Here is a 27,356-nt window from a genome sequence, read left to right on the forward strand (position 1 = left end):
GGAGGCAAGCTTAGAAAGCCTTAGCGATGAATCAATTAATCCAAAATAATTCTAAATTAAAACTATCACCTTCGCTTTTATCTATCACATATTCATATATTATATATACATATTTTCTAACTCTACATTCCCTAGCAACCCCCGCCGTTTGGGAAAGGAAGGTTGATTGATCCTCGAGATAAAGATTTCGTTCAACAATCCGCCGGCCTCACTCGATCCTTAAGGCCAACCTTACCAATGCGCTGCAGCCCCCACCAACTCAGCACGACAACGACAACACTCCCCCCAAACAGCGCCCAGTACGTAGCCTTGTACGCTTTCAGCAGGGCATATTGGTCATTCTTACCCAGGCCATCGTTATCACCACCACCTACCACCTGCCGCCTCTCATGTTCCGCCACGGAACTAGAAATCACCGCAGTCACCGCCAGCCCCACCGACATCCCAATCTGCGAAATGGTATTGAATACCCCGCCAGCCAACCCATGTGTTTTGGGCGGGAAAATAGACGTGATGACAAGATTGGATATCGTGAAGAGCGTGTCTGCCGAGATCGGAATAGCGGTTGTGGCAACGAATGCCACTGCCCAGTACGACCAGGACGGGTCCGCCACGGCCAGCAGCAGCGGCGCGATGGCTGAGATGGCCGCGGTGCCGACGCAGAGGATATCAGCGCGGACGCGGCCCACGATGAGGCCCGTCATGATGTTCGCGATGGCGCCGGAGACGATCATGGGCACGAAACGGGCGGATGTTTCGAGCGTGGAGAGGTGCTGGATCTTCTGGAAGTAGAGGGTTGTGAAGTACTGGTTGGCGTTGAAGATGGCCCAGGTGAAGAAGACGGAGATGCAGATTGCGGAGAAGTTACGGGCGCGGTTAGGGCTGTCAGGGGTGGAGCGGAAAAGGGAAGGCGGGATCAGGGCGATGCGGTTGAGGGATTCCTGGCGGGTTACCCAGTATATGAAGGCGGCGAGGAAGAGGACGGCGAGAATGAGGACAACTAGGTTTCCCGGGCGGATAAGGGATTTGATGTCGCCGGACATTACCCTGGAAGGTATACGTTAAAATGCGTAAGTCATGCGCTGTGTGTGTGTTATGTGGCTAATATATAACTAATTTATTCAGGACATCTTTTTTTGGGGGGGCGGGGGGCTGAACTTACGCGAAGCTGTAGGAGAACATTCCGAGCGAGGCGCTGATGCAGACATTTCCTACCCAGTCGATTTCGGAGGCCAGGCGCTGCCGCGTGATGGGTGCTGTCTTGCGGGGGTCCTTGGGAATCCCCCAGAAAGCCAGGAGGAGGAACGGGGCGATGGCGCCGGAGACGATGTAAAACCCATATCGCCAGCCCAGGGTGTCAACCAGGACACCGCCGAGAGTCAGGCCGATCGAAAAGCCCACCGGCTGAGCGGCGCCCAGGCAGGCAAAAGCGACGTTCCGCCGCTTGCCCTTGGGGAACGAGGACGTAATGATGCTCACGGCGGTGGGCAGACACATCGAGATGGCAATGCCGGATATCGCGCGGAACATGATCAGCTGGATACCGGTTCTCGCCAGTCCGCAGCCTAGAGTGAAGGCGGAGAGCAGCAGGCCGCCGGTGAGGTAGACTCTGCGACTGCCGATAAGGTCACCAATGGATCCGGATAGCAGAAGCGTGCAACCGCAGGTCAGGCCGAAAACGGATGCTGGCCTGTTGAGGTTGGTTTTAGTTATTTGAAAAAGAACGCAACATTGATATATATTCGAGCACGGAGAGAAAGGAAAGCCGTGGGACATGACGGACGGTGAAAAGAAGGAACAGAAAAGAGAAACGACAAAAATAAAATTGCCCTCACCATAGTATGAGATTGTCGGGCAGTCTGGTATCCCGCGCAATCGATGGCAAGCCCACGGTCAGCATGCCGTTCAAGACCGAGTTCATGAAAACCATGCTTGACGCCGCGACGATTATCCCAGCGCTGGGCTTCTTCTTCATGCCATCATTGGGAGCGACATTTTCCACCGATTCATTTTCAGGGTCGACACAAGTGGTCGTCTCAGCGCTTTCGGGTTTTGTTCCGCATGGCTCGTTGGCAATGGCATGGCCGGGACTGTGAGGTTCCTTTTGCGGCAGCGGTTGCACCGAGATTCCGCTCATTTCGACAAAGGGTCTGCGGAGGGGGGAGAATATGGGTTGCGATTTGGCATTGACCATGGCACTGACTCACTTGAGGAGAGCGCAATAACTAGGGATAGGGATATTGGGGTACTCTTTTAAAGAGCCATCGTGACGTGGAATTACCGCTGTATTATGTACGAGTAAGCCGACTCTATCTAGGCCTTTTCGGTTAGCGGATCGCATCTTGTTGAACTAGAGAAGAATCGTCAGGGATCAATTGTATAAAATATTTCAGTAACTTAGTAGTTGCTATAATTACATCAACGCTAAAACCTTCCCGCGAATGTTCAAAGAGCTACCTACTGTGAGGGCTTGCTAGGAGTGAGTCCATATCAAATTCACAAAAAGGAAAAGAATAGAAAAGAGAGGGCAAAAAATAAAATCAAATTTACCTTTAACTTCACCTTCAATTTAGTTTGGGCTTCTTTGTAGTTTCTAGAGCTCAAACCGCCTTGCGGCTCTTGACCGACACCAGTTTGTCTGTATATAAGCTTTGACGCATTCCCGAAGAATCAATGGTGCGTTATTACTTATTACTGCGAGGACTCGTGGGCAGCCGTTTTCTCCACTGCAGGAATGGCTCAATCATAAATCATCATCCATGGCAGGCTTGGGGTCCCCAAGAGGGCCCTTCCCTCTGGTTCCATGTCACAGCAACGTAGGGGAAGCTTTTGGTGAAGTCATCAAGATCGATTGGCACTCGCATCCGTTTAACCGTCTTCCTGGGTATTCTGGAAAGGCTATTACAAAATTGCTTCGATCACACCATGCGACGACGCTGGGAAGCTATGCAATGATATCAGGACGAACCCCGCCACTCTATGCTTCTTCGGCCAGGCGCTGGCGAGCAATGGGGAGAAGGGCAGAAAGTATTCTGAAATCAAAGATATGTAGGTCGGTTTTTGAGTGGGGATACAGCGTTCTGTTCATGACTTCATGATAGAGAGGGCGCGGGCTCCAGTCGACTCTTACCAGCTGAATCATGTATATTGTATAATGCCCATGTACAGTACATCTAGAGGGGATATCGTACGCAGTTCTGCAGGTTGCTCTTATACAGAGTGACGAGATCCGTTGCGTCCATTCAACGATAAATTTCCAACCGCATACTAGTCTCCAGAAGAATTCCAGAGGTTCCAATGCCTGCAGCTTGCTCAGTACTGCCGGAGTGGCAACTGGCAAGGGTTTTTTTGTGCTTTTCTTTTCTTTTCTTTTCTCTTTCCAACGAAATCGAAGAGCAGATGGGAATTCGACCAGCGGACAGCCCTTGCAACAGAAGAATTAATTGACGCAGACCAGGTCAACTGCGAAGGACTGTTGGATGACGGAGCACAGATTTTTCCCTGCAGCTTCGTCGACATTCGGCTTTGAGCATCATTTCTAGCCCAGTTCGGTTAAGGCCCACCCTGTAGGTGTTTGGCCCTAGGCTGCCATCACAGACTAGCGCACCGCACATAGATGCCTCAGCTGCCGCCCATCCATGGATGCTAATACAACCACTGAGACGTCCCACAGTAGGCTTCTCTAGCCCCGCTTATCCATCAACCTAGCTGCTTACCGAGCCGCCCACAAATTGAGCACGGTCACGACCAAGCCCGAAGATAGCCGCACGCAAAGAACAATGAACACCCCAAACAGGCCTGGTCCAGAGGAGAAACTCCATGACGACAACGTGGGCCCCGGGGAAGTGGACACACCCTGCGTAAGTAGAGCCAGGGCCACATTATGTGACTCATAGAGGTAAGTGCTCCTCTCCAGGAACCTCGCAATCGCCATCCACCGTATGGCTTCTGCAGGCTGTTGTCTCGTTGTTGTCCCTGCGTAGATGCGAGGAGCAGATCTCGTTCACGCTTCGTACTTGAGAAGTTGAGATGCGAAATGAGGCTCATTTATTGGGGCACATTCCCGGCGCTAGCTGGTCAATAACAGCGCTTCAGTCGCGCGGCAAAATAGGCGCGACACTGTTTTCCCAATCGGGTTTAATTACATCCACGTCACGTCTTATTAGATATTCGACATTAGATGGAGAGAGCTAGCACCGTGTCCACAAAGCAGTTATAGTCTATACCTTTCTGCGCTTCTCATCATGCCGAATGCTGGCCAAGAATGCAAAGAGGTTCTGCCATGTGCTTCGGAGCAAGACACTGGCCATGTCAGGCCTGAAGATGGGCCCGAAGATGACCCCGCCGATGACCCCGCCAGAACTACCACTGCACAACCGGATACTTCAGAGCCTGTCAAGCTAGAAGACCTGTTCGGCGATGACGATGACGATGATGAATTTCCTACGTCCAGCGCAGCTGTGACTTCAAAGCTCGAGAGCGCCCCAGAGCCACCACTCAAGTACTGCTTTCTCACCCGCCCAAATATGCAGACAATGCTGATCTAACTCCCTCACTTAGACCGCCCGGGCCCGCTCCGGTGCAAATAGACTCCGAGACGATGTACGCCTTCTACTTACGCCTGTTTCCGTTCAAATATCTCTTCCAGTGGCTCAATCACGATGTGAAACCCTCGCCGGATTTTGGCAACCGGGAATTCGCATTCACTCTTCAAAACGATGCCTATCTACGTTACCAATCATTCCCAAATGCAGAGCTGTATGTACATCACCCAACAACTGGAACGCTGCGCACGACAGGAAAGAGGTGAAAAAAAAAAAAAAAAAAAAAAAAAAAAAAGAGACAGGAGCAACACTAAACAGACCAAAATTACAGCCTCCGTAAAGAAATCCTCCACTTGAACCCCTCTCGCTTCGAAATTGGACCCGTCTACAGCACCAATCCACGCGACCGCAAAACCCTCCGCAAAGCCAGCCTCTTCAAGCCAGTCTCCAAGGAACTCGTCTTCGACATCGACCTGACAGACTACGACGACATCCGCACCTGCTGCAACAAGGCAAACATTTGCCAGAAATGCTGGGCCTTCGTCACCATGGCCATCAAGGTCATCGACACGGCTCTCCGTGACGATTTCGGCTTCGAGCACATTCTCTGGGTCTACTCGGGTCGGCGCGGCGCGCACGCTTGGGTCTGCGACCCGCGCGCCCGCAGTTTGCCCGACGACCGCCGCAAGGCTATCGCAGGCTACCTCGAGGTCATCCGCGGCGGCAGCCAGAGCGGCAAGAAAGTCAACCTCAAACGTCCCCTGCACCCGCACGTTGCGCGGAGCCTCGAGATCCTCAAGCCGCACTTCGCCTCCACCATCCTCGTAGCGCAGGACACTTTCAGCAACCCGGCACAAGCCGAACAGCTCCTCGCCCTGCTCCCGGATAAACCGCTCGCGGACGCGCTGCGGCGCAAATGGGACTCCGCACCCGAGCGCTCGAGCACCAGTAAATGGAACGACATCGACGCTGTGGCCAAGTCTGCCAAGTCACGCGGCGCCGCGGCAGCCGGGCAGCAGTCGCTGGATACTAAGGCGCTCCTGGAAGCGAAGCAGGACATCGCGCTGGAGTATACCTACCCGCGCCTGGACGCGGAAGTAAGCAAGAAACTCATCCATCTGCTCAAGAGCCCCTTTGTCGTGCACCCGGGCACGGGCCGCGTGTGTGTCCCAATCGACATCCGCCGCGTGGAGCTGTTCGACCCCCTTAGTGTGCCGACGGTCGGAGAGCTGATTGCGGAGATCAACGCGTGGGATGGCGGGGAAGGCGGTTCGAGGGAGAATGGAAGCAATGGTGCGAATGACGTTGTGAAAGATGAACAGACGGCGGGGGATGTTGATTTTGATCCTGGTGCTGGTGTTGGTGCTGGTGGTGCCGGCCTGTCCAGCGCAGCCGACGTCGATGGCAAAGGGAGACGGGTGCAGGACTACGAGAAGACTAGCCTGAAGCCGTATATTGATTATTTCCGCTCGTTCGTGGCGGGGCTGCTTAAGGCAGAGAGAGCGGGGGCCGGAACGGGGAAGAGGGGCAGGGACGCCGAGGGTTGGGAGGCCAGTGGTGCGAGCGTTATGGAGTTTTGAAGTGAAAGGGATGGTTCTCCCATCCGAATTTTTAACTTGATGCGAGGCTACTCTTCACCCTTTCCTTTTCTATTCCCTTTTTATCTCTCTCTCTCTCTCTCTCTCTCTCTCTCGTTTCTCTCTCGTTTTTTTTGTCGTGTTTTTGAACGCTGCATGGGTATGTATACATGATGCATGTATCTATGACTTTCGGGTGTTTTCACGTCCCCTTTTCACCATCTTTCGGGCGGGGATGACATTTATTTAGAACTAGCTATCAAGCAAGCGAGTCAATGGATTCATTTGAATGGAATGAGATTATCATGCAAGTGTCTTCCGGCTTGAAAAATTATTTTCCCAGCGGGGCGGAGCATACGTTAGCTACGACACACACACACACACACACACACACACACACACACACACACACACACACACACACACATATATATATATATACTAAATTTCTTGATATAATTTGGAAAAGTTCCCCATGGTGTCAAAACCCGTGTCCCAAGAGCCCAGAAAGGGAGCCCCCGCCCCCTCTTGTCCACGAAGGTATTTTGCCTGTGTGGAGACAATTAGAAACAGAAAATGATCGGCCTGCTCAGCCTTTGTTTTGTTTTTTTTTTTTTTTTTTTTTTTTTTTTTTTTTTTTCTCCATCTCGTGAAAGCCTGTGGTGCGCTGTAGAGCATAGTCTTCGTTCGTTTGCTTTTTCTGGTTTAATAACCTCCGCCGTGACGCTTTCCTTAGGAACCCGGTATAGATAGAACAAGGCACAATATCAGGGTCACTCGTTGTACCAGCGTCATTTATTCGCTATGATATTTGATGACTTATTAATGCATTAACAACACAAAGAGGAAGGAAGAAAAGAAGGAAGAAGAAAGAAGAAAAGAGAAGACTAAAGTAAAATGCATGGAATACACAAGGTGTGAATTTTTTTTTTTTTTTATCGGTTCGTAGTTTGCCCAACGAACTACTACCAAAGTAAAGTATAAAATACAGGGGTGGAGGTTTTATATGTGATTTGGAATGCTTAATATGGGGGATTGGGTTTGTTATTTGTTACATAGGAGAGGTCGGTGGGATTAGAAGGAGGAGTAAGAGTCGTTGTGTAGTTTTCTTTTGGAGAAAAAGCAGGAGTTGCCGAAGTTCTACGGGGAGAAAGAGTCGTTGGTGAGAGTTTGGGAGTTCGGTTTAGACAAGTGTAGCTAAGGGATTCGGATAGCGAAGGGATTCCCGCCATCTAAGCTTCGATGAAAGTCTTGAGGTCTGTAGCAAAACAGGAAGGAGGAGAAACATGTTAGACAAAATCCCGATACGTCCGCAAAATTAATTAAACGGTATTATCCATCTTGGAGAAGATTACGAGAAGGGACTTACTGCGCAGCCATCGAATATACTCCTGCTGCTCCTTAAACTCAATATAATCCGGTACGAACAACGCAAGCGCACTATCAACCCCTCTCTCCTCCAGATACCGCTCCATCAGGGTCTGCAGGTCTTCATCGAGGTTGCCGAACGGGGGCCCGCTGTACAGACTCTGGCGGGTCCACTCCTTCTCGGCACTGGCCGCATTGGCCAGGTCGGCCTTGGCGAAGTATCCTACGTTCTGGATCTGGATGAACCCGTCCTGGGCGATGGTTTCGATCTGCATGGCGCCTTTGCCCTTCTTCTCGATCGTGACGCTGACGCGTGCTGGGTAGCTGGGTACCTGGTCCTCATCTTCGAAGCCTTCCTCTTCTTGGTCTGCGTCGGAGACTTTGTCCTCGGGGGCGACGGGGACTTGGCTGCCTCTGCCCTGTCGTTCGTTGGTAGGGGCGTCCAGGTCATCGTGCTCGTCGGCGAGGGCGGAGTCGTTCTCGGTCAGATCTTGGATGTCAGAGAGGGAGAATGCGACGCGGATTCTTTGGATAAGGCGTTAGCAACTAGGGGCACTTGCGGATTTGTGGGTTCCTTCACGTACTTCTCATCTCCGAATGTTCTTGTGAGGACAACTTCATCTTCACCTTCCTTGTGTTGGATCTGGAGACCGAAATTTTAGTGAGATTGAGTTCATGTTTTAATCTCCTATGGCACATCCAGTTCTCCCTTGTCTAGTACATACCTCAAAAGGGCAGTTATCAATATAATACTGCACTGACTCCGGGAGGGTCTCAACACTAGAGTCATTCTGCTCATACTTCATTTCCTCATTCAGCTTGGCGGCAAGTTCGAGATCGGCTACAGACAAATGTTAGTCAGCCCACCAATGTTCTTCTGGACCAATTCTTAGAAATAACAAGGGAACACCTACACTGTCCCGCAGGTTCCAATCTCGCTCTGGTCGTGGAGAAAGCAGCAGTGGCAGGGTAAACATATCGGGGAGCACGGATCCATGCTGACTGGAGGATGCTAGGTTTTGAGATGGTTGATCTGGCAGAGATGGCAATGGATCTGGAGAGGGTGTGCGGAACCGAGCGGGTGAAGGCGCGGAGAGAGAGCATTGTGGATAGAAGGCTAGGTGGTATTACAGCGTTAGAATGCCGGGGAGTTGAGGGAGATTGCGAGTATGGAGTTTGGATGTTGGAGCATCGAACATCGAATGTTGTTGTCGAAGGTTTTTTTCTTGAACAATTGGCCGGACTAACTATCCGGAAAGGGAAAGTCGGAAAAACAGAGCTCGAGCTGCGGGAGCTGCTGGATCGGGTTTAGCGGCATCTGTCAGCTGATGATAATTGAACTTGGAAAGTGACCACAATATGGAAGTCCATGGCATTTGATGAATACAAAAACTAATAAGCATCACGAGAGCCCCTTCGGTGGAAATATAGATTTCCGCCTCGTGCCGTCTTTGGCTACCCTCACAAATCCCAATGTACTCATCGACGACCACTCCCCATTCCACTTCGCCAGTTTCTTGATGTTCTCCTCATCGCCCATATCCGGCAGCCAGAAGCCGCTCTCAAACTCTCTGCCCTCCGCCTCTATTTTGTCCCTGAGGACCTCCTCGCGCTTCACTGGTGGCCTGCCCGGCCGCCGTTCTTGTTGTAACTGATCTAATTCGGGTTGGTGGCGGGCGATGAATCTATGTGAGATATCGGTAAGTTTTGATGGATTGGTTAGCTTATGTTCGAAACATATATATATATATATATTTAAGCATAGATCTTTTTTTAAAACCTGCAATGGATATCCAGAGTATTTGGAGGAATAAGAATTCTGAACGCGCACCTCGTAATCAACTGGGCCATATCTCCATCCGACAACACCGCGGGCGGATCCTGGATGTTCTCTTTGAAAAAAAGCACTCGGTCCACTATGCCCATTGGTATTCGTACGAATCAGATAATTAGATTATTATAACGGTGTTAAGTAACGAGATACATGTATTAGTACCATTCATATTTCTCAAAACATACCAAAAGATTGTCTTCCCTTCATCGTCACGGACGCGGCGACAGCTAATTTATGCTCTCGCTCACCCGCCCGCCGCAGCCGCTTCGAATCCCGGCTGTTCTCATGGAGTGAATCCAGCTTCCGGCGCTGCTTGGCGATTTGCTTCTGGACTTTATGGAGGGTTTTTGGCATCTTGATTTCCGTTTTCTTTCAGGTTCCTTTCAGAAGCGGGAAATCGATAAGATCGTATTGTTGCTAGATTTTTGCTGGATTTTTGCCTGATATGGATGCTTCTTATTCTCCTTTTCAAGTCAGATAATTTCTTTTTCTATCCCGCCATTCTGCCCTTGCAATGCTCAAGCACATGAATTATAAAAGCTAGAAGATCCTCACCCCGAAACCTCATCTCTAAGATCCTTCCTCCAGGATTGATGGAGGCACCGAACGCGGTAAGACCCGGCAGTAAATTACACCCACGTGACCCCTCCCCCATCGCGTCGTCTTCGGCGCGTTCAGATCGAGGCAATATGGAGATTATTTCAAGTCAACAATCGCCTTTTCGTTCGACTTCTGCCCTCATGTTCTGATTATATGCTTCTCTCCCTCCCTCCCTCCCTCCCTCTTCCATTTCTTCTCTTTTGTTGGTGGTTACGGGAATCTCGCATGGCTGGCTCTACTTGCAGGTGTAAACAAACCCTCGATTCCTAGATCGCCGGGGGTACCTACCTCGATATCTCGAGGCGGGGAGGGGGAATTTTGTGCGAGTTAGGATGGGGATTACAGGTAAATATATATACTTTTTGAATTCCAATCACTGTGCGGAATGCTGTGTATCGTTCTCGTTCTTTTTCTTTTCTTTCTTTCTTTTTTTTTTTTCCTGTTTTTCTTACATCAATGGGATAAAATAGGGCTCCACGGCCTGCTCAAATCAATCCAGAAGCCATGTAGCCTGCGGAAATTTAAGGGCCAGACACTTGGTGTCGATGCCTATGGATGGCTGCATCGCGGTACTGTCGCCTGTGCCATCGACCTAGCTCTCGACAAGCAAAATACGAAGTAAGTGAAATAAACCATTTTCCCTCTTCTACGATGGATTGGAGTCCAAAATTGATGCCATAAACCCTTCCAGATATGTCGATTTCGCCATGAACCGCGTCCGCATGCTGCTCTACTTTGGCGTAACTCCTTACCTCGTCTTTGACGGTGATAACCTCCCGAGCAAGGCCGGAACGGAGTCAGCCAGAGCCCAGCGGCGCGAAGAGAGCAGGAAACTTGGCCTGGAATTATACCGCTCCGGCCGGGTGGCGGAGGCTCACCAGGAGCTGCAGAAGGCCGTCGACGTGACGCCGTACATGGCGCGTCTGATGATTGAAGAATTGAAGAAGCTGAAGATCCAGTATGTCGTTGCGCCTTATGAGGCGGACGCGCAGCTGGTGTACCTTGAGAAACAGGGTATCATCAACGGGATTATCTCGGAGGATTCAGATATGCTGGTGTTCGGGGCGAAGCGGTTGTTGTCTAAGTTGGATAAGCATGGGGAATGTGTGGAGATTAATCGGGCTGATTTCACAGCATGTCGCGATATTAGTCTTATTGGTTGGACAGATGCCGATTTTCGGCTCATGTGCATTCTTTCTGGTTGTGATTATCTGGCGAACTTGCCCAAAATGGGGCTCAAGACGGCATATCGCAATGTCAGGAAGTACAAGACCATCGAGAAGATTTTGAAGATGCTTCAGTTTGAGGGAAATGGCATCCGAGTTCCCCCGCAGTATCTGGAGGATTTCAAAAAAGCAGAACTTACCTTCTTATATCAGCTGGTCTTTTGTCCGCTAAATAGGAACCTAGTTACTCTTTCGCCGCTTCCTGCCGGTGCGAAGTTGGATAGCATGCCGTTTGTCGGCACGAATATCGAACCGGACATGGCAATTGGAGTTGCATGCGGAGACCTAGACCCCATGACCAAAGAACCAATAACCTTGAAACCGTCATACCCGGAGAGATCGCGGTTGGCTATCTCTAGACGACAAACACTCCCAGCCATGTCAGATTTGAAACCAAGCAAACCGATAGACACTTTTTTCACGCCAAAACGTGTTCCGTTGGGCGAGCTGGATCCGAATAACCTCACGCCATCACCTAGTCAGCAGCGGCTTCTTGAAGCGAATGCCCGACGATCATGGGTTGCTAGCTCGGCACCAACGAGAGGGAATGGCCGTCAGGCTCCACTGTCGACTTCCTCCCCGTCCACTTCCGCACGCGCTTTCTTGCCCCAAACCACAGAAACGCCTCTAAGTAGCGATAGGGAGAAGTTTCTTGCCAGTGCTTCGAAAGTGTCGAAATTTCAGCCTGTTAAACGGCAACGCCTTTGTTCTGACGCGGATGAAGCGGGAGCTGAGGTTGCAGCCGCTGTATTGGGGTCTGGGGAGCGCAGTCGTTTCTTTGCGGGTACAGGTAAGAGTACAACAACTGGGACCAAAATAGCTGGTTCGATTGTGACTAGTAATCCTGATAAAGCACGTACGAAGAAGGCTAAGAGGGCCGACTTTGGGGTGTTCTCAGATGAGGTGGTTGAGGATATCATGTCACAGCTTCCTGACGGGGTGAGTCAGGGTGAGTCACCGGATGCGAATGGCATGAATAATGTGTGTGAGGACGGGGCTTCGACTACACCGTCAAAGATGGAAGTCGAGGGAAGATCCATGGAGGATATAGGGTCGAGTATCACTGATGCACTGTTAAGCAGAAGTGTGACTGTGGAAGAACCCACGGCTACTACGACCGGACTGACGCCGGCGATGACGGGGATTTCCATGGGAAGCAGCGATTCCCAAATTTCTACCAGAATGCTTGAGTCTGGAGTTCTTGACGATGATGTATCTGTGAATTCTTCCTTGGGCCTCCGTGATAGGTTCGCCTATGTCGAATCGAATAAATCTGCGGTTTGTCATGGGACCGATGTGAAGAATGAACAGGTTTATCGCGAAGATCCACATCATGGATGGGGAGGAAACGGCGTTCTTGAGAAGAGCTCCGGTCCGCATGTTACACCACGAGAACAGCTGCAACCGTCCCGGGTGACCCCGTTACAAAGGTTGGGGCAATTTGCGCTCCATCGGTCGAAGTCTATGGGTTCTTTGAGCACAATGAAACTATCGCCGTTTGACGAAAGTGGGAATGATAGGGATGATGATATCGTTAATAAACGTAATGGCAACGGAGATGGTGATACTCCGTCTCGCTCGGGATCCCGTTACTCGAAATCTGCAAGCTCGGGGGAGGAGTGTTTATCAGGGGAAGTGATGAAGCACCCATGTCGCGGCAGTGAAGATTTAATTATTCCGGATAGTGAAGGGGAGAGTGAGGTGGAGGTCGACCTGGGTGTGGATGTGGGGAAGGAGAAAAACAAAGGAGCCGCTGTTGATCTCCAGCGGTTCCTGTTCATGGGCGGAGGGTCGGTGTTTTGAGTGTCTGTTCTGGATATTTCCTTTTATTCTTGCATTATTTCCTACCCCTTTCGGTTTTATGGTGCGGACCAAGGGCGTTCTGTCGGGATCGGTGTTATCCGGGGTCTTTGGGGAGCGGAGTATGAATAAATACCACACATGCCGGTTTGTATAATTCAATGGAAGTTGTTGTTCTTTTTCACAAATATCTACCTCTTGTCACTGAGCCCGCCAGCACTTTGGCTCCCGGAGAAGCGAATTGAAGGCGCCGTATCTTTTCCCTGCAACAATCCCCTCAAAGCATCTTCAGCCAGAGTTTTGGACTGGAAAAAGACGAGGAGCAGTGACGTCATCCGGCGACGCGATTCTGCCGGGCGGTAAGTGCCTTAGTCAGCGCGTTGCCGCGGCAACTAGCTGCCGTAAACAAAGCCGCCCAGCCACAGATTAAACCTCAACGGCGCATAGATCTCCAACCTCGTCTTTTCCAACGCAGAGATCCATCCCATTGATCCAGCCACCATGAATATTGCGTGGTCTGGCTAGCTGGCTGCTTTTGTTTCTTCGATTCGATTTCCTAGGCGAACGGGTGTGGGAAGTCCCTCCCTTCCTTTTTCTTTTTCTGTTCTTTTCTTTTGCTTTCCTCCTGTCTACCACACCCCGACCTTACGACCGACGACGCCCTGGAATTGAATTGAGGATATACGTCCAATACAAGTCCACTCGTTTGTTTCAATGTTATAGCAGGATATTCTCTCATCTTGCCCCCTTCTCTCCATACATACGTTCATTCGTGTACCTCTCTGACATACCACCCGTCAACATCCATCTCCCCTCATACACTCCTGCGATCCATATACACATACCTGCCTAAGCCATCCCATCTCCCGACCCCACGACTTCTCTCTGCCCTCTGTTCAGCTGTTTACCGGTCTGCCGTCTCTGACAAACATATTCCAGCTCCCAAAGGGTTTCAGGAAACACATAGCTACCCCTTACTCATCCAATCCGCTCCGACCTCTTCGCGAGAAACATTCCCTTGTACCCTTTGCGCAAGGAAGATAAAGGAAGACACACTCTCTCCTTCGTCGAAAATCGTTCCGCAAACTGTAGACTGCCATTTTTCGGGATTTCTTCAAAAAGTGTGGGAAAAGCTGGTTGAAAAGGAAGGGGTTTACGCATATTTCAGCGGCAAGCGGTTCTTCCCGCATCAAGATACCTCGACAAGACATCTTGTTGCGTGTAGCCTTGTTCTTATACTGGCGAAGGGAATCGAATTCACATCTTCTAGGGGTGAATAAGACAGAGCGGGAGCTTGCTATTGCTCGGTTTTTGGGTTTGGGGGACAGCGCACCAAACGGGGGAATAGGCAAAGGGAAGGCAAAAAAGTAACGAAAGAAAAAAAGAAAGGGGGAAACCGAGGCGAATATTAGACCCATTCCGCTGAAGGGGGGTTGGGACTTTCCTTGTTTCTGTTGTTGAGCCCTGGGAACATTGAGGATTGAAGCTGGGCTTGATAATAAATTACCCTACTGCCAACGGCATCTAAGGCCTAGTTCAATACAAGACCACTGTCAAGATGCCAGAGTTAAGATTTGCGGGGCAGTTTCTACGTGAGTGATCTCTCTTTCCCTTTTCTAATGGTCATGTAGGAATTGGTGAAGAAAAAAATATGAAGGACATGCTGACGGACTGTACTATTGGTGTTGCAGGATTTCTGCCCCTGATCGGTTACCACCATATCCTCATGGTATTCATTGGTCTTGCTATAATATTACTATGTAAGTTCAATCCGAAGTTACAAAGTGCTCTAAAAAAGGGAGGAACAAATTGACAACAGCGCTAACATGGACAACAACTCCAGCTCTCCTCCTAGCCGGCTGCTCCTCCTCCTCCCCACAAATACCCACAATCTTCCTAATATCCCTCTTTTATGAAAAATACGCCCCAGTATTGGACACCGCCATCGTCTCGCCTTCCATCAACATCGCCATGAACAACATCGTCGGCGGTGCACAGGTCGAGGTGCGCGTGGGTTACTTTGGCATCTGCGTCCAGCCTACCGGCGGCGCGTTCATTTGTAACTCAAACGCCACCGCGCTGGCGGATATATTACAGCCGGAGGAAGATCCGTTGAATCTGGTGTGGGTTGCGTCGACATTCAAGGATGCAGTTGTTTTTCCGTATTTGATGTAAGTGATTCCCAGACGCCTTCGACTCTCTTCTCCGATTAAATCAGTTCGCACCTTTATTTTTCCCCGGGCGCAAAGAGCCCGCAATGCGCTAACTATATACACCAGAATCGTCGCCATAATCCTCGCTTTCTTCTGCTTCCTCCTCCTCGCCACCTTCCCAGCCTGGCACGAAGTGATTGGCGAAGACGGTGAACTACGCGAAGTGAAGCGGTTTCCCTCCAGACCCGTCTCGCAAGCGTGCCTGGCGCTGATTTTCATCTCGGTGGTATTTATCCTCGTTTCCGTGCTGTGGCAACACACGGCGGCTGTGGCTGCGAGTGCGATCGCGCAGGACCTGGGGAATGGGGTTGTGAAGAGCGGGGTGGGGACGTCGGCCATGATACTAGGGTGGATTGGGTTTGCGCTGCTTGTTACTGTGACGATTGGGTTGTTGATGATGATTTTGAGTATCAGTTTGTTCGTGAATTTGACGGACGACTGATTTCTTCTTTTTCATGGCTTTTGGCCTTGGGTTTTGGGGTCTCTATTAGATTACACCTGTGTTTTTTTATTGTTTTTACTTTTTTCTTTTGGTGGAACCCCTTTTGGTGGATTTTGTTATTTTATGTTCGTTCCCACTTTGTTTTTATAAGGGGACGACCACGATGTGATACGACAATGAATATGGATGGGAAACTGTTCTATGACGAAAATATATGGATGCGATTACGGAACGGAATGGGATGAGATGGGATAGGATAGTGTCCCTATCTATCTATTTGCCAGACTCGAATTGAATTGCCTGAATGGTGGAAGAAAGAGCTGGGAACTCTTGCTTGCAAAAAAGATTTAATCCACATTATATACCGTGTAAATATGTACAACAGCGATGTTTCTTTTTTTCTATCTTTTTTTTTTTTTGTCTCTTTTTTCCTGATGTCCAGCAAATACTGTTTCCAAGGGCCCATGTGTGTGTGTGTTTGGGATTCGTATTTCCATATCATCACAGATTGCGCTCTATACCGGTTGTTTTGCAGTTCCTATTCCTTGCTTTCCAATGTTAGATTCGAACCAAACAACCCAAAGTAATTAATTAATTGCCAATGACCCTATTTCATCCCAGAGCAAGAATCAACGGTCTTGCGTGTGCGCTTGCGTTTGCTTTTTCGTGTCCTTAATTTAATTTTAATTCTTTTTTTTTTTTCTTTTGGAATCCTCATCCATCTCCGTTCTCTTTTATGTGCATAATCGTAGGTTGCAAGAGAGTACAGTAAGTAAATAATAGATCGGTTAATACCTAACCCTAAAATTATGTCGCGTTGACACCCAGAAGGTAGGGTTTCAAACAAAACGTGATGTTTTCACTGTTATAAAAGCGATATCGGCATATTGGAAATCCGGGATAATGAAACAAATAGAGAAGAGGGTAGAGGAAGCCGAGAAAAATGAGATTCATTATTCCATACAAGCTCATCCTCAATTTAGAGGGGAAAAAGAATAAAAATTAAACTAAATTAAAAGATGCTGTAGTATTTAAACACGGAAATGCCAAACGGATAAGAAAATAAAACGAAAAGCCCAGCAAGAATCGTCCATAGGAATGTATAAAGGAGATGAAAAAGTGAAATGAAATAAAAAGAAAAAGGAAACGCAAAAAAAACCTCTTAAAATTTAAGAATAACAACTGATAACCGAATATATCAATAATTCATAATAGGACCCCTACCCCCTCTGTAACCCCTCTCATCCCCGGTCCCCGGTCCCTCGTACCCACCTCCACTGCCAGAGCCGCCCGCGACATGATCATCCAGTGAACGGTACTGATGGGAACCAGAGGCACCATCTCGGCCACCTCCACGGCTACGTCCCCGGCCCCGCCCTCCTCGTCCACGTCCGCGACTTCCCCTATAATTGGCACCCGCACCGCCGCCGCGACGGGGAGGCGGTCCACCTTCGTCTCCGTAATATCTACATCCGCCTGCACCGCTGCCGCCGCCGCCCTCGCCAGGATGGCGTGGATAGGGGGGATTGTTCCGGCTGTGATAAGGTGAGTATTCTCGATGAGCATCACCAGGTCCATGTGGTGCATGAGGATGTGTTTGCGAATGTGTATGGGGATGGGGGTGTGGCGGGTAATTACGCGATCCAGGCTCGCGGTCCCGCATGCTGGAAGGAGCCATACTCGCGTTTGCATAGTTAGAATTATTTGGACTTGTTGCCCTGTTATTGCCATCTCCCTCCCGTAAGTACGCCGGCAGCGGCGCGCCGTCATCTTCCCGAAGATTCTGCTGGGCAAGCCTGCGCTTATTGTTGCTTTTCGGTAGCGTCTCCCACTCACCGTCGCCCGTGTGTTCCTCTTCGATCATCAACGCCATCTTTTGTCCGACAGTTGCGTCGAAGACGAGGGCGTTATCCTCTATGACGGGTTGCCAGTTACGGATCCGGCCAGCGTCCGTGGGTCGTGCGCTCTTGCGCATAGCAAGGACCATGAGCGGTTCTGGGTTTTCGGTGTAAATGATTTCTGAGTCCAGAACCGGTGTCACTTTAGCGGCCCAGAGTTTGTTTTCAAAAACTCCTGTATCGGTGATTCGCCAGCGCACTGTTTTCCCCATTCCGCCTACTCTATCAATGATAGACTTTGATGGTGGGCGAGAAGTGATCAGGATTGCATTGGCTAAGTATTTAATCTCAGTCGAATCAGACATATTCGGTGGTATCAATGGATTCAAAACATAAGTGATGATACGAGAGGAATCTGTGTTGGACAGAAGATATGCTGTGAAGAAGATTGTGCGCTTAATTCTTAGTCGCCCGTAAGGTGACTTGGTAGTGTTACCCGACGTTGAGGTAAGAATCTTGTTATGGTAGTTGATCATCCGCTGAACCTCAGCAGCTTCGGTGACTGGAGGGAGGAAAGCAGCCTCCTCAGCAACTTGAATAACTTCGGCATTGATAGGTTTGCGTGGAGCAGAGGGTGGCCCAGGTTGTAAAGCTCGGTTGAGTTTTTCAAAATACTCGCGGAAGCCTTTAACACTAGAGAGGAGAGTCAGATTTTGGCTCAGTCAAACAGCAAAGGATGGGACTAACTGCTTAACGCGATCTTCGTAAACTCGGATCTCATCGGCATGTTTGTAGGTGATAACCAGATCTTCCAGAAAAGTTTGCTTGAAGTTCATGGTCGAAGAGAACCGCTGGCTATTGGGACCGACTTCAGGTTTCAGGCAGACTAGATCAAAAACTAGTTTTCTGCTCTTGATCATCCGTTTGATGATGTTTTCGAATGGACCCTCTGCTCGCCCAGTGAGAAGAACAGTAAGCGCATCCTTTTGCTGCATGCTGAGTTCCACCAATTGTACCTTTTTGAGTGAGAAGTATAAGTAGGGCATTCCATAATGCATTGATATAATGTTTGCAACCATACTATTTGCTCATTCCACCATCCTTTCCACGCTTTACGTTCCTCAATTTCCATCCCCTGTCCGGTCGCTGCAAGGATGTTGGGGTCATGCCACCAACCTCCATTGGCAAAACATTCGTAGGTAGAAAGAAAGCCAATCGTCGGGCCATTCCATAGCTGAGGGTTAGGAAGGGGGCTCGAGAATACTGAAAACAGAGAAGAAGAATCTAGTTAGTCTTGGGGGTCATCCATTGAACGAGGAATACAATTGCGGGCTCGTACGGGTGTTGTCAAAATCGTAGACATGGATCGCTTTGATCTGCGCGACGGCTGTGAGTATGACAATTAGTTTTGCGGAGTCCGGCCAGGGAAAACTAAGGCTTAGATTGAACAAGCTCCCACCAGGTAGTTCGTCGGCACTTTGGCATGACCATCGCTTGAGCGCCGTGGTTGTATATATGGATTTTCGGCCCTCGCTGCGCAAGGGCCCGCCCACCATCGGAGTCGCCATCTTGGGGTACTTTGTGAATCGAGCAGCAACAACAGCTCGAGCAGATCTCAGCATCACATGGCACAGCACAACAGAGGTTGGGTGTAGGGATATCGCACCGTGCTACAATGCGTGCTGTCGCCGTCTCTCTCCGTCGGTTTCTCCCGCGTTGAAGACGGTCGACGTTTGTTACCAACAAAATTCCCCGATTGGGTAATTTTGATATTTCCAAGCTGCCTCTGCATTGGTCCCGTGACCTGCCCCGTGGTGCTGACTCATCAATGTCGCCCGCCGACGACATTCGATAAAAATCATCGCGAAACATCATAAAGTGCGTGTTTGCGATGGCACAGGATGTCGGTTTGCAGCAGGAAATTCTCCGCAAAACCCTGGACGGGGTGGCCGACAGCCAGTCCAACAGCAATGATGTCCATCTGAATCCCTGTGTGATCTGCCTCGAGCAGATCACGGAGGCTGCAACTGCGCAGCCCTGCAAGCATGCCAGCTTCGACTTCTTATGTCTTGTGAGCTGGCTGCAGCAGCGCCCTGCGTGTCCATTATGTAAATACAAGAGACCATTTCCCTTGCACTGTACATAGGCATTGGTAGCTAATGAATGCTTTGACTTACAGGCCAAGCAGTCGTGGCAAGTGTGAAATATGAGCCAGAAGCCGAGTCCACCTCAGGCCCAAAAATATACCACCTCCCCCCTCCATCACACACCCCTATTATCACCACAGGTCTAGGAAGCGCTGCAGGAGCGCACCCCCACCCGAGAAGATTCCCCCGTCGCCAACTCCATCATCGACCCCGGCGCGACTCTCCAACCAACCACATCCCTACCGCAGATGACCCCATAATCCGCCGACGACACATTTACCGCCACCAACTCTACTCCCGACGAGTAGGCACCAACAGACTCTCGAAATACTGCGAGCTCACCCCGCAACTTTTCAACCAAGATGCGCACCTTGTCTCGCGCGCGCGCAAGTGGATCCGGCGCGAATTACAGGTCTTCTCCTTCCTGGACCCCACCTCCAATGACGATATCGAACGTTCCGCAGCAGCCGATCGCCGCGCAGCTAACAACGCCGAATTCCTGCTGGAATACATCATCGCAATTCTGCGCACGGTGGATATCAAAGGCAGCAGCGGACAGGCCGAGGAGCTGCTGCGCGAATTCATCGGGCGCGATCATGCGCGGTTGTTCCTGCATGAGCTGCAATCGTGGCTGCGGAGTCCGTATATTTCGTTGGCGGATTGGGATCGGGCGGTGCAGTATGATGATGTCGATGCCGATGGGCCTCGGTTGGCAGCATCCGTGGGAATAAGGGCGGGGATGGGGCCGCGCTCGAGTAGACATGCAGATGCGCGCTCAATATCGTGGTCCTCATCTACCACGCCTGTTGCTGCTAGGGACAGGGGCAGGGGCAGGGACTGCGCACCGTCTTGGCCGTCTGGGAGAATTTCTAAAGCGACAAGCACGCCGGGTACGAGGCATTGTGACAATGTCGCCGCTGATCGGGAGAGGAGAATACAACGGGCCCGTGATAGGTATCAACCAGATTGATTTGGCTCAACCTGATGGATTCTGGTGGGGGGGGGGGGGGAGACGTTCCCCGGCCCATTTTCGACTGTTTTGATTAATGAGCGTAGTATATACATGTACAGTGGGTATGCACAGTTAGCTGCGGTACGATTACGATATTTTTTTCATTGTGATTTTTGATTTTGGACGAGCTTGGCGAGAGGCGTAAATGATATTGTATAGTTGACCAGAGGCTGTTACTTTGCATAATGATAGGGGGTTTTTGTATTTTTATTTATTTTATTCTTTGATTCTTGGACTTCATGTTGCTGTAACATCCGACCTGGAAGTAACATCATCATGGGTCTGTTCTAATCTACTCTATAAGTCAATTCTATTGTGTATCGTTTCATATTCATACTCCGTACTCTATACTCCGTAGTGAATAACACTTCACCAATACTCGCACCCAGCCTAACGCTATCCAAATTCACCTCCATCTCATGGAAACAACCGTATTCCATCCACCCTTGACAACCAAGTATATAAGATCCCTGGATATGCATCATATTTGCCGTACATATCGCATCCCTAGTATACCTACGCGATACCAGTCACCTCCTCCCAAACCGTCGCCCCTTTCCCCTCGCATTCGACCCTTTCCCCCGAATCTTCAGCGCGCGGTAATTAGCATGCGCGTCCGGTTTGGTTTTGTGTTTCTGGTTGGTTGCTGTTGTCACTCTTGCCGTCGTGCCCTTCATGGTAGCTGGTTTCAGTTTCGCTGCACTGACACTGACACTGACATTAGCAGTGGCGATGGACGTGGAAGTATTTGTGAGAGCAAACTCTTTATTTGTCTCCGTGTGCGTATCCGGCCGGGCGAGAGTTTCGTTTTCCTTGTTCGCGCCGGGCTCGGGGGGAAGCTGAGGCTGAAGTTGGGTTTCTGATATAGCCGCCAGCTCGTCTCCACTCCCTCCTTTCCTGTCGCCATCGCCATCGCCTTCTCCATCAATCGCAGCCACGGGCCACCCCGGCATTGGTTGCGCTTTTGTGTGAACGGGCCTCATGATAACTCGTCGCGTCGTGCGTTTCTGTCCTTTTTTCTTCCACCGTCTCATTGCAAGAGTATTTCCCCCATCATCATCACCGCCGCCACTACCATCTTGTAGAGGAACCTGACTATCATTAATAACAACGGCATCATCGTTCTCCGCCGCCGCCGCCTCGGCCTCCATCTCTCTCAAAAGATCCAACTCTTCATCCAACCTTTCTTCTTGAATATCCCTTAGCCCCTGAACTATAGCACTAAGCCCCCTTCCAACAAGTTTTTGCGGCATGCGAACTGCAACGGGACTTAGATCATGGACGCTAACCCCACCGACCACGCCCACATGCTGCCGAGAGTTGACCATTGAGGAAGATGATGATGAAAACAGGTTCCGTCGCCTGAGGAAAGAGGGGGTGTCTGAGCCCAGTGCATCTTTAGACCCCGCTGGGGGCCCACTTCTTCCATTAGATGAGTTGTTGTTGCTTGCTGGTTGGTTATCATTGGCACCATCAAGACTATCTGCTCTGGTATCAATAGCAGCCGAATACCGATATGCAGGTGGCGTAGCGAAAAAATTGGCCAGGTAGAACTTCTTAGCAGATGACGCAGGCGTGCGTGTGCTGGCGAAGAAGTTTTCATAATCATCATTATCCTCATCCGCCACCTCATCCCCGTCCTCACCATCCTGATCCCCTGAATTAATTCGGCTCTCCTTTCGTCGCGAGGGAGTCTGCATTGGATTATCAATCCCTTGATTTTTGGTATTATTAACCCGCTTCCCGTGTCTCAGACACGGGGTCGCAGCAGCAGCAACAACAGCACTGTCTCTACAACGACGACGACGACGACTACTACTACTACTATTACTTCCCCCAGAGGCGGAGAGGAGGTCAAATAGACCCAGGGCCTTACCATCACGCTGTGGGGTAGGCCCAATGGCTGCGCGGAGGGGCAAGGGTGATGAGGATGAATGAGGATCCTCGTGAAGGTTGCGATGATAGCTGGGACTGAAGAATCTGCGTAACGTGGACGGGGAATCGTAAGGGTCTAGCTGGGATGGGTGGGCGTTTGCACAAAGAGCAGTCGATGTTGATAGAAACCTCCGGTCGGGGGTGGCGGGGATGTTCTCGGAGGATTTTCGGGGAGTTGAGCAGGATTGGGGGGGTGGTAGTCCCTTTGCATCTTCCTGCGTATCCAAGGGACGTTTACGTTTCCTCTGCTGGGGCGCTTCCTGTGCTGGTGCGAAAGAGGAGCTGTTGGCTTGCGACGACTGCGCACGCAGGCGGGAATAGAGCTTGTATTTGGCAGCTGTACGTAGATAAATGAACACGCAAATCCAAGTCGATCCCAATGGGTTAGCAGCGGTTTACATCGTTTCTTTCCTTGCGGAATAGAGAGGGGAGTAAGGAATTGGCTATTGGGTTTCCGTACAAATGGCAGGGTTGTTTTTGATATCATCTCTCCCAGGCTTGCGGCCTCCATTCGCAGCGGTAAAGGCTCGCTCCCATTCCTTTAACTCGGCTCGAAGGGTCGACGAGGGCTGCTGCTCCGCATTGTGTGGCACTTGGTGGTCCGCCATGGCAGCGGTTTGCGGTTTGTATCAATCACCAGCCAGAACACTGTTTCAGCATCCCACGTTGAGAGTTGGGATCCTCCAGGTTTTGTTGTCGAAATCTCCGCAAAATCAATCTTGTCGGATGTTAACGCGTCGACGCGTACATGACTAAGTGGACCTATTGTGTTGGCCCTAGGCTGCCTATCACGGGCTAGCGCACCGCACCGCACATATATGCAATCTGTAAGCTGGATTACATAACGAACTACTAACTACACTGCATAAATGCGTCATTTTGAGATGTCCCGCATGCCTCGCCAAATTTTTCTCAATGTTTTTTCTTTTTTTATTCCAGTCCTATCGCTGCAAACTCATCTATCTCTTGTTACAGATGTGGGTTATAATTCTGCTTAGCATCTTCAGGCATATATTAATAAGCTTTTGATTAGACAGAGGGAACAGTTCTCCCCACACCCATCTCACATCATCAACATGGCCTCTGATAAAGATGACACGAAATCAAAAGATACAAGGGAATTCGAATTCTCTTCAACAATTGATAGCAATGCTAAAAGAGATTGGGATGAGTTAGCAGAGTGGTTTCGGACGGCAGAAATGTGCCCACCTGGTGTCCTCTATGATGTCATGGTTCACGGTTCCGGCATCCCATGAGAACTGTATGCGCAAATATGCTGAGGGGCAAAAATTTTTATCACACTCCCAATTTTCCAGCAGATTGTAACATGTGGCTATACCCAACAAGAATATTGATGTACTTTTCTTATTTCATTCTCCGCGTAGTTTCCTTCCTACACACTTTTATTTGACGACAATTCCTATTTCTTCAGATCGTGTTAATGCACAAGCGCTTGCTGCTTGGGGCGGCATGGTTGAAATCAATGACATGGATGGCGGGTGGGGCGTGAACGTGTTTTTTTTTAGGGACATTACGGACTTTCATTTTGCGTTTGCGTTTTTGCGTTAATGGACCTTTCAGGATTTAAATGTGTAGGTACGTAGGTGAAACATATTGGTGATTGAAGGTTATAATGGGTGAGCTTGCAATTGTTGTGGACGCTTTTACAGTGTCGACGTATGGTTTTTGCACGAAAATTATTTCGCAGGCCCATGCTGCCACTTTACCCTAGTTACTTCATGGTCACGAGGCACCAAGAGCATTTGTGATAAAAGCTCCCCCCATTCTGTTCGCAAGCCGTCAACTCAATCGGCCAACAAAAAAAAAAAAAAAAAAATTCTCGTTTTATCGACGATGGCGTCTTCAAACCCGCTGCGACCTGAAGATTTGGTTACATCCATTGAGACTGAAGGCTTCTTTTCAATAGCAGATTCTGCTATCGGTAGAAGAGTTGATGAATTTGCTGCTAAACAATACCCATTCAGAACTCTTGAGGGATTGGACTTTTGCAAGACCAACACACTGGATGAGAAGGTGCGTGACCCAGGTTACTTGTTAATGACATTAACTGAGAGAAATATGCAGCATGTTCGTCAAACTGTTGAGTCTTTCTTTTCATGGTCTGCTCTCGCGCTTCACATGACGTTCCGCTATTTCCCGCAACATGCGTACTGCATGGCAGACCCCCGAGAGCCAAAGCTTCAAGTAATAGTCGTTCAACTGCTAGGAACTGGATCAAAAATTATACTCTACAAAAGATCTCACCATACACCTTTGAAACCCAAGGAGGCTTCGAACGGGTTATTAGAGGTTCAACGAGAACTGCTCAAAACGCCGGATATTGAAGAAATTCAGAAAGACATGAAAGATGGAGGTTTGTAAGTATAAATGCGACTATCCGTTCAATACACAGGCTGATATATATTTCTAGAGTAGTATTAGATGCTCGTCTTAGTTTCAATATTCAAGGTCGTGCGATTACGCTAGCATTTGCAAACAAAGAGGAGCTCGCTCGATGGGGGAGAATAAAGCTTCCAAACAATGCAAATCTGAGGCAGAAAGTCAAAGCAATGGAAACTGAAAAGATCGGGATGAATTATGAATTTGAAGATTGAGGCATTGTCGCAGAAATGATAAAGAGGAAAATTTTGAATATGATCCTGTTACACAGATATTCCCAGTGCCAAAGCAGTTGTAGTCGTTGCCTTTAGTTAATGTAGAGCATATGTGGTGATCGCCATGATGAATTCAAGTAGCTATCCGTAGAATCATTGGCGATTGTTGGCGCCATATTGGTAGCCCTCAAATCCGAGAAGCCGCCTGTTGCTGCCCATGCTGTTGCCCCATTTATAGAATCTTGAAAATAATCAGTGGGATTGCTGATCGCTTGCGGCCTCTCGTAAGTGATTGCTGGACCGGAGACTAGGCTAGGTGTTAGTGTTGTTTGTCAATCGCGCTCCAGCAGATCATACCATTTGTTTCGGTCAGACCATTCAAGCGAGGCTGCGGGGATAGAGTCGACAGCAGTGTCTCAGCTGGGATAGCCAAATCCTCCACAGCAGCCCTTGAATTCGTTGTATGATTGAGTTCTGTAGGTGTAGACTGTGAGTTTGCTGAAGGTAATGATTGTATTGTATCAACAACCTGCTGTGCGATGTGCGCTCTGTCGCGTTGGGTTTCCGAAGTTGCAGCAGCAGCGAGAACTTGCATTGGAGTGTTGCTGTGTGAGTTTATATGAGGACCCACGTCTAAGGAGATTGTTAGATATTTCCAGACAGTCCTGTACCAAAAACATACCTCCTAATGAATTAACTCTAGGCATATGTGCCTGCAAGCCGCGACATGGCCGTTTGCTGCTGGGCTCGTCGTACTCTTTGTTCGTCTCTCCCTGCACGAGCTCAATGAAATATTTTCTCATGGCCGTCAGCATTTCTCCCTTGCTCTGCAAAATTTGGTTGTCCTCCCATCCACAAGCTCTAAGCCCACTGAGGATCGCCTTTGCGCATATTCGGTCATGGCGGCGAAAGATCTTCTCCCGTTCAGGATATTTATCTTTCACAAACTTAAGCAGCAGGTCAACATCTACAGAGTGCCTCTCCCACCTAGAGAAATATTAGTAGAGATATTAATGGTGGATCACGATGCTCACTCACGTTTTTGAATCTTGTCCATCCAAATATGCCAAAATTCCAGGACCACTTTTGATTACAAGCCGAGCATAGTTGCGGCTCCGAGATCTAGTTTTTGATACATACCTAGAATCCACATAAGCGTCCTTTGCATACTTTTCATAGGCTATTGTCGTTTTGGCGACGCCCTGCCGGCACTCATTATCTGGAACTGAAAGAGTCATCTCATCAATTTCAATACGGGACAGCAGCATGCTCAATCGATTGGCATAGTCATTTGTAGAGCGCTCTGTTTGTAATATAGCTCGACCTTCCTCAAGACGGTGCGCTCGAGATGCTTTGGAATCAGTCTTTGCGAATATGTCAACACTTCGTTTCCACAAGCCCTCGTGAATAGTTTCTTCGAGAGGTTGGCTGTTGATCAGATGCACTGAGATGTCAACCAAGGTCGTTTTATCTTTAAAGTAGGTCTCAGCTGTTTTCGTCATGATATATTCTTTAGCTCGTCGGGGGAAGTTTGGACTGCTTCATGGAGCCTCTTTCGGTGCTCTCTTTTTCCACTTCTCTTGTTTTTGGGCTGACGAGGAGCAAGAGATGGAGGACGACGAGCAGGAGGAGAAGCGGAAGTAGAAGGAGTGGGAGGAGCAGAAGCAGATTGAGAATTGGCAGGCAGTGTAGTGGGTTGGGAGATAGCTCGAGCGCTGTGGGAAGAAAATATTTGATGTGAAGAAGAAAGAGAGGAGCACAGATGTTGCAAAAGAATCAGACCACTTTCTTGGGCGAAGAAGCAACTAAAGCCATGGTAAAGTTCCTACTCTTCATTTATTAGCTATAAGCTAGCAATTATTTGAGGATTCTTACCGGTGATTGAAAAACATCAGAAGGGTTGAAATGTGCCAAAGCAGTAATAAGACTCAGCTTGAAATCCATCCTGAATGATGAAGAGATAGACAGGAGTTAGAAGCTTCAAGAAGTTGATCTCTAGATAGGCTTGGGTTTCCCTGGTCCTGGGGGACTACAGAAACCATTCCACTTTAGAAATCCCCTGCACAACCGTGACGGCTGAACGAACACTAAATGTTGACACTATTTCATTGGAACCGAGTGGCCAGCCAAGCTACTAAACTGTGATTGCATCTATTTCATGGCGCTTGAGCATAAAGTCTCCTATTGCTACTCATCGGCTAAGCC

At 49.3% G+C, this 27,356-nt stretch overlaps 11 protein-coding genes across 11 annotated transcripts; 5 read left to right on the forward strand and 6 right to left on the reverse strand.

Moving 5' to 3' along the window:
- Nucleotides 1-191: 191 nt before the first annotated feature.
- HCAG_03551 (predicted protein) lies at nt 192-2,194 on the reverse strand (the record flags this gene model as incomplete). Its single annotated transcript, XM_001541403.1, has 3 exons — nt 192-1,047; nt 1,163-1,690; nt 1,836-2,194. The coding sequence occupies 3 exons, from the start codon at nt 2,192-2,194 to the stop codon at nt 192-194; spliced, it is 1,743 nt and encodes a 580-aa protein (XP_001541453.1).
- A 2,050-nt stretch (nt 2,195-4,244) lies between these two features.
- On the forward strand, nt 4,245-6,124 carry HCAG_03552 (DNA primase small subunit; the record flags this gene model as incomplete). Its single annotated transcript, XM_001541404.1, has 3 exons — nt 4,245-4,501; nt 4,561-4,758; nt 4,876-6,124. 3 exons carry the CDS (start codon nt 4,245-4,247, stop codon nt 6,122-6,124), a joined length of 1,704 nt encoding a protein of 567 aa, XP_001541454.1.
- Nucleotides 6,125-7,353: 1,229 nt separating this feature from the next.
- On the reverse strand, nt 7,354-8,593 carry HCAG_03553 (hypothetical protein; the record flags this gene model as incomplete). Its single annotated transcript, XM_001541405.1, has 5 exons — nt 7,354-7,379; nt 7,491-8,014; nt 8,074-8,132; nt 8,215-8,330; nt 8,404-8,593. 5 exons carry the CDS (start codon nt 8,591-8,593, stop codon nt 7,354-7,356), a joined length of 915 nt encoding a protein of 304 aa, XP_001541455.1.
- Nucleotides 8,594-8,891: 298 nt separating this feature from the next.
- On the reverse strand, nt 8,892-9,677 carry HCAG_03554 (predicted protein; the record flags this gene model as incomplete). The annotated part of the gene is made up of 3 exons (XM_001541406.1): nt 8,892-9,174; nt 9,321-9,405; nt 9,509-9,677. 3 exons carry the CDS (start codon nt 9,675-9,677, stop codon nt 8,892-8,894), a joined length of 537 nt encoding a protein of 178 aa, XP_001541456.1.
- Nucleotides 9,678-10,255: 578 nt separating this feature from the next.
- Nucleotides 10,256-12,952, forward strand: HCAG_03555 (conserved hypothetical protein; the record flags this gene model as incomplete). The annotated part of the gene is made up of 3 exons (XM_001541407.1): nt 10,256-10,268; nt 10,394-10,541; nt 10,615-12,952. The coding sequence occupies 3 exons, from the start codon at nt 10,256-10,258 to the stop codon at nt 12,950-12,952; spliced, it is 2,499 nt and encodes an 832-aa protein (XP_001541457.1).
- A 1,648-nt stretch (nt 12,953-14,600) lies between these two features.
- Nucleotides 14,601-15,604, forward strand: HCAG_03556 (conserved hypothetical protein; the record flags this gene model as incomplete). The annotated part of the gene is made up of 3 exons (XM_001541408.1): nt 14,601-14,709; nt 14,793-15,120; nt 15,229-15,604. The coding sequence occupies 3 exons, from the start codon at nt 14,601-14,603 to the stop codon at nt 15,602-15,604; spliced, it is 813 nt and encodes a 270-aa protein (XP_001541458.1).
- Nucleotides 15,605-16,810: 1,206 nt separating this feature from the next.
- Nucleotides 16,811-19,010, reverse strand: HCAG_03557 (conserved hypothetical protein; the record flags this gene model as incomplete). Its single annotated transcript, XM_001541409.1, has 6 exons — nt 16,811-17,268; nt 17,441-18,135; nt 18,190-18,458; nt 18,524-18,705; nt 18,782-18,829; nt 18,902-19,010. 6 exons carry the CDS (start codon nt 19,008-19,010, stop codon nt 16,811-16,813), a joined length of 1,761 nt encoding a protein of 586 aa, XP_001541459.1.
- A 323-nt stretch (nt 19,011-19,333) lies between these two features.
- On the forward strand, nt 19,334-20,559 carry HCAG_03558 (conserved hypothetical protein; the record flags this gene model as incomplete). The annotated part of the gene is made up of 2 exons (XM_001541410.1): nt 19,334-19,550; nt 19,622-20,559. The coding sequence occupies 2 exons, from the start codon at nt 19,334-19,336 to the stop codon at nt 20,557-20,559; spliced, it is 1,155 nt and encodes a 384-aa protein (XP_001541460.1).
- A 572-nt stretch (nt 20,560-21,131) lies between these two features.
- On the reverse strand, nt 21,132-23,144 carry HCAG_03559 (predicted protein; the record flags this gene model as incomplete). The annotated part of the gene is made up of 2 exons (XM_001541411.1): nt 21,132-22,873; nt 22,997-23,144. The coding sequence occupies 2 exons, from the start codon at nt 23,142-23,144 to the stop codon at nt 21,132-21,134; spliced, it is 1,890 nt and encodes a 629-aa protein (XP_001541461.1).
- Nucleotides 23,145-24,390: 1,246 nt separating this feature from the next.
- HCAG_03560 (predicted protein) lies at nt 24,391-25,151 on the forward strand (the record flags this gene model as incomplete). The annotated part of the gene is made up of 3 exons (XM_001541412.1): nt 24,391-24,570; nt 24,622-24,914; nt 24,968-25,151. 3 exons carry the CDS (start codon nt 24,391-24,393, stop codon nt 25,149-25,151), a joined length of 657 nt encoding a protein of 218 aa, XP_001541462.1.
- Nucleotides 25,152-25,470: 319 nt separating this feature from the next.
- Nucleotides 25,471-26,653, reverse strand: HCAG_03561 (predicted protein; the record flags this gene model as incomplete). Its single annotated transcript, XM_001541413.1, has 3 exons — nt 25,471-25,784; nt 25,834-26,138; nt 26,292-26,653. 3 exons carry the CDS (start codon nt 26,651-26,653, stop codon nt 25,471-25,473), a joined length of 981 nt encoding a protein of 326 aa, XP_001541463.1.
- Nucleotides 26,654-27,356: the final 703 nt, after the last annotated feature.

Source organism: Histoplasma capsulatum, genomic scaffold, assembly GCF_000149585.1.
Source record: "Histoplasma capsulatum NAm1 scaffold_3 genomic scaffold, whole genome shotgun sequence".
NCBI lineage: Eukaryota > Fungi > Ascomycota > Eurotiomycetes > Onygenales > Ajellomycetaceae > Histoplasma > Histoplasma mississippiense.